Here is a 6,000-nt window from a genome sequence, read left to right as displayed (position 1 = left end):
TTGCCTCTCACTTTTTTTAATATACGTTTTCTTTTTTTCTTTTCTTTTTTTTTCCTTGCGTGGATTGACAAGGTGTGGATATAATAGTAAGAAAATATAATTAATAGAAAAACTGAATTGGTGTCACTCCAGCTGATAATCCTGCTCTTTACAACAATAACAACAACAACAACAACAACTACTACTACTACTACTACTACTACTACTACTACTACTACTACGACTAATACTGTTATCAACATTAACACCTATTACAACTCAGGAAAGCTTTATTTTTCTTCAACCCTTTATGCTTCTTAAAAACATGGAACTGCATTTTGGAAATGAAAATTCAAGTAGCCGAACACAAAAATGAATTAGATGCAAAAGATATTGGACGGCTCAACTTGAAACACTGCAGTAAACAATGCAATACATCTTGAATTTAGAGTCAGTATAAAATGGTATTCTAACATTTGCATATAGCCACTACTTATACTCACACTCTCATATCTTCTTGGCGAATGGCAAACAGAGGAACAAAAAATATCTTTTCAGTTGTCGCTTCCATACATATAGACAAAAAAAAAAAAGAAAAAAGAAAAAAAAAGTCAATAATAAAAAACCTAAATATGTTTCTGGAAGTGCCTCAACACTCTTAAAACAACTAGTCACAGGAAGGAGAAAAAACAGAAACAGACAGAGAATTCCAGAGTTTACCAATGAAGGGGATGAAAGAATGAAGATATTGCTTAACTCCTGGACTACTGAAAGGGAACGGAATAAAGGTGAAAGTCTTGTGTAGCGTCAGCGTGGGGAAGGAGAGACGCATGCTGATGGCAAATTCAGAAGAGCAGTAACCATAGAAATAACAACACAAGACAGACTTCCCACATTTTTTTCCATCTTCATATACTTGTGTGCATTTTTTGTAGCATATCAGTGTATTTGCTATGGTAAGCTCAGTAGGTATGAAATGTTCTCTAGGGTATGCATTAATTCATCCATTTATTTATTTATTTATTTATTCACTTATTTATTATCTATTTATTTCATATTCTACTTTTTATTACCACATCGTATTGAGAGGCACTTTTGTGACTCACTGATTCCTTTACATTGAGAAATTACTTGTTTATTACAGTACAGCATAAAGCAAGTGTCTGCAGTGAGTCAGACACTTTGTCAAGCAGCCTTACCTTACATGCACATGGAATAACATAGGCAAGCATGACAGGCCGTCACTTAAATGTAAACCTAAAAAATGGAAGGGCGTACACTGCGCTACAAAAACAGCTCCGTCCCCGTCACTCAACGGTAAATTGTGAGTGTGGTCAGGAGGAGCAGCAAAAAGCCAGTCCTCGTCGTCTGGCCGCGAGGAAAGGAAAAAGGTCCCGCCGCTGCTGCATCCGACAAGACAAACACAAAATCAGAGGACTGTGTTAAACCCTCAAGACAAAAAGAAAAAAAAAGTGTCTGAGTCTGATGGTGTCAACCAAGACTGGCTATCCCGTATATGAAGTGAGTTATGGCAAATAATTCGGCGCATTTTGCGCACTCCAGCTCGATCTGTAACCTAACCTAACCTAACCTAACCTAACCTAAACTAACCTAACCTCCAGCTCGATCTGTAGTGCAATGAGGCGATAGTTGCAAGAGTTGCGAGGCAGAAACCTTCGCCCACATGTCGATAAATCGAAATATGCAAAATAAAACAAAAAGGGTGAGTCTGACGAAGAAAGTATACATAAAATAAGAAAGATACGCCTTCAAAAGTCAATAACCAAGAAGTGTTTCCGAAACTGAAATCGAAACTTTTATATGCGATGGACACCAAATGATGCTCCTGGCCAAATCATCGTTGTACCCTCCAGGGCCAGGCGGGAGCGGTGGGGTGTACAGATGTTGCGGTAACAAAAATAGAACCACCTCGCTCTGGTAAAGGAATAATCCCTCCATAGATATTCAATACGTTACTAAATGATAAAGAAAATCATAAATTTTCTTTCATTCGCTGACAAGGAAAATAGAAAAAGTGATGAAACTAATATTTTCAGAAATCTACAACGACGAGCCTCTAAAAAAAGGGAGACAAATAGTGTGGGCCGGCTCTAGTCATCAAGGCCCACGTCACCTTGACTTTTCAAGGTGACAATCAACACACACACAGACAAATAACAACACTTCACAGAACAATACAAGCTTTCCTCTCTTTGATTTTACTTGAATAAAGCTGCAACAAAGGTTATGACGCTAAAAAGTTACCTTAGGTTAGGTCACAAATATCAAGGTGGTAACGCTTCCCGGGAAATCAGAGTTAAAAATAATATCAATACATATGGGGAGTTTTCGGAGCTAAGTCGCTAGATGTCGTTGCTGCTCATCTAACTGTAGGAAAGAGAGCTAGAATATTGTTGTAGTAAATCCCAGGTGCGTAAAGATGCATAGAACATTGATCATGATACTATTGAAATGACGTATCGACTTTTCAATATCCGGTATGGATAATATTGAGAGAATGTGGTCAAATTATTATCATTTTTTTTTTTTTTTTTGTGATTATCGAGTAAACTGCTAACATTTTCTAAATAAAGCATATTACAAGTATAAAAACTATTGATTTGGACAATGAAAAAAGTAAAAAAAATCACACTGTACTATATAGTATGACACAACCTACTCAGTAACATCGTGATATAAGGCTCTAGTTTTTTTTCTTTCTGGGTATTTTAGCATCACTCTCACAAAGCGAGCGACAAGGCAAAGTAATCGAGAACCAAAACAAACATCTCTCAGGCGATCCTGCTGCTGCTGTAGTGTCCAGCTGCCGTAATCCATTGCTTAGGGCGTAGTGGAGATGGGCACCGCAGCAACATTCAACTTCATGTCCGACAACGTGTTTCTTAAGTTCAACCAGCGCGGCCGAGTCAGGTGTTTGTTTTGGTTAGAGATACAGCATTACTATCGCCAGGACACTCGAGTTGCCATTTTTTTTATTAAAATTTCCGTTTCCATAAACTAGGAAGGAGATCTATGTAATTTGGACTTTTGACTGTCACAGACATGTTGCCTTTATGTTTACTGTCGTCTAGATTAAGACGTTTCCAATCAAGAGTGTATTCATTTGGAAATCTTAAGATTAACAAATAAATCTAAATGCCGATTCACTAGAAAATCAACTTATATACATTTGTTCATGAAAAGAGTTTCATTTTACTTGTGTTACCACTTATAAGGGATTACGTAGAAAAATATATTATAAGGCCATTGCATCTTCATGTAAATAGAATAACACTGTAGGTATATCTGATATTGCTTGTATGTGAGAGAAGAGTTTGTGTCTGTGCTGCCACCTGGTGACAACCACTAGTTCTGAAAACTCCACATTCAACAAAGAAAATGTAAATATGTTTTCTCCATAAAAGGAAATATTTTATATTATTTTATTTTCATTTTATTTATTTATTTTTTTATTTATTTATTTTTTACGTGGAAATCAAATTAACACTAAATTAAATGTGTTACAGTAATAGTTTCCAAGGAGACTTTATAATAACATGCAAAATATTAATCTACATAACGGTAAAACACAGTAAAGGATAAATAAACGGATAAATTAGAAAATCTGATATTTGTTACCTAAAAAAGTCCTCAAGAGAATATTCCTGTTATTGTGGAATGTTTTTTTTGTAATTGCATCTTTCCTTTCTTCACTCACATATTCGTACATACAAAAGATATATACAAAAAAAAATATGAACGCAAAAATGATAGCTAATTGTTAGGTTTCAACTGAATCTCCAAGTAAATATTTATAACAAAAAGAAAATATATGATTTCGTATCCTTTTTTTCTCTATGCATACACTAAAATAAGCACACGAAGACTGAAATACAAAAAATATAGTTTTGAAAAAGATTCGGTTAATCCTCAAAGGACTTTTTCCCTGTAAGATGTTGCAATGAACATTATAGACTAAATTTACATTCGTTCTTCTTTCATATATATACCCTGGGAAGGCAGAAAAATGGGAGACAAAAACAACGCTTTGGAAAAAGGTTTAAACTAATCCTTCAATGGATAATACTACTGACACGATACCATGGAAGCACATCCTTTCTTTCCTTCATAGATTCGTGGGAAGCAGACAGGAGAAAGGCAGGCAACAGTGACAGGTTTCGGTTGACATGGAAAAAAAAAAGTTTAACAGCGAGTTCCAAACAGAGTGCACATGATGTAATGAAGCAGGTACTCACTTTCCTCCTGCACGTGTTGGCAGTGTTCACCGCGGCACCACCTGCCATCCTTTCCTGAAAATATCAAAACATCCACATAAGAAAGTGATGCAGCTTGACTATTCTAAAAAGAGCTAAAAATGAAGCATCATGAACAGAACCACCACAAATCCTTTACTGCATGAGTTACAACATACACATGAACAAAAAAGGAGAGAATAAATACTGAAGAAATGTCATAAATAAAATATTTTAAATTCCTTCAAGCAAGAACACATGGATACATGAAAAACAACACTGAAAACAGAACACACTTGAAACGCTGAGAATGTTAAATATGCACAACAGTTGCAACAAAATAAAACGAACAAGCACAATTACATATATAACAAGATCAAATAAGAAAATAAAAAGAAGCAAAAATATTAAATGCAAAGCTTCCCAACATTCAGCGGTACAAACCTAAAAACAACAGCAAGGATATACTTAGAAAATAACAAGTACCACTTCAGTCTAGCCATAAAAAGTATTCACGGCACAAAACATGAAAGTCCCTTTTGAGTATCTCTGCCAAGGTGGCCTGACTCATCTATTCTTCTTTCTTTATTGTTATTCAGTAATACAACACATCCACCTTCCTCCGTTTGTGGTTCTGATAACAACAACAACAACAACAACAACAACAACAACAACTCTCTGACCACTCCTAGTAAGATACCTGCCTTTTCGTGTGGTTACTGCGAGGACACAGGATGTTCCCTATAACCTTTTACACAACAAAACAACAACAACAACAAAGGCTCCACAGACCACAAAGATATCGTAGTTGCTGTTGGTTCTGGATGTCACCGCTTCTTGGTAAGGATCTCAACAAAAGCAAACACCTGTGAGATCGACCCTCCTTCATGCTTGTGCTGCTAACTCGTCTGGATGAAGCAATACATTTAGTGTGATACCTTTCACAGGACCTGCGTATATTGTGTCTACATATTTCAGTTCATGCGGTCATCTGAATACAAAAGCCTCACTGCAAAGCCAAGGTAGTGTTTCGCTGGCAATATTATTCCTATATACGCATTACCAAACGCATCCTATATTTTTTTTTTTTTTTTTTGTCCCGTCACTTACCAAACCAGTGTCAGACGCTCTTTCGATAAGGTCCCGCCGCAGGAGGTCGTCTTTCCTACCACGGCAAGACTCACACGATTTACTCATATTTTCCCTGGAACATAATGTAATGAAGCTCCAGATGTTAGGCTGGAGATGACCAGCTAATAAACAAATATATAAATACATATCCTCATTAAAAGCATTAACGACGTGTAATTCAATCTCCCGTCGTCTGAACACACGAGTAATCACACGTCTGATGAAGGCATGCTAATGAACACCCAGGTCTTTTTATTCGCTACTCACACTTGAGACTCGCGAGCCCTCGGAGTATTTAAGCCACTTATAAACTTTTTATGCAAATATACTTTCATTCACACTTTCTCTCTCTCTCTCTCTCTCTCTCTCTCTCTCTCTCTCTCTCTCTCTCTCTCTCTCTCTCTCTCTCTCTCTCTCTCCCATCATTTATCTCTGCATAGAAATGATTATCAAATGCCTTGACTATTAAGGCCTGCTAAAATAATAACAATAATAATAACAATAATAATAATAATAATAATAATAATAATAATAATAATAATAATAATAACAAACAGTTGTAATGAAAACTCCAGGACATCTGGTTTCATAGAGTTTATTCCAAGCCTCCAGTACTTCCCCTACATAAGGGCTTGTG

At 36.2% G+C, this 6,000-nt stretch overlaps 1 protein-coding gene across 39 annotated transcripts in view; it reads right to left on the bottom strand.

Annotated features, from left to right (window-relative positions):
• Positions 1-6,000, bottom strand: part of LOC135111973 (circumsporozoite protein-like) — a 184,500-nt gene that overhangs the window by 94,924 nt on the left and 83,576 nt on the right. For 23 of the 39 annotated variants that reach the window (XM_064025677.1, XM_064025694.1, XM_064025667.1 and 20 more), the window contains one exon: positions 4,236-4,289. The exons of the other annotated variants lie outside the window; for them this stretch is intronic. In XM_064025677.1, coding sequence (XP_063881747.1) covers positions 4,236-4,289 — 54 coding nt within the window. The remainder of the gene's footprint in view (positions 1-4,235; positions 4,290-6,000) is intronic. 39 annotated transcript variants of the gene reach the window in all.

The sequence above is a fragment of the Scylla paramamosain genome, chromosome 23 (genome assembly GCF_035594125.1).
Source record: "Scylla paramamosain isolate STU-SP2022 chromosome 23, ASM3559412v1, whole genome shotgun sequence".
Classification (NCBI taxonomy): Eukaryota; Metazoa; Arthropoda; class Malacostraca; order Decapoda; family Portunidae; genus Scylla; species Scylla paramamosain.
The sequence above is the reverse complement of the archived record's forward strand: the minus strand, read 5'-3'. Positions and strand labels throughout refer to the sequence as shown.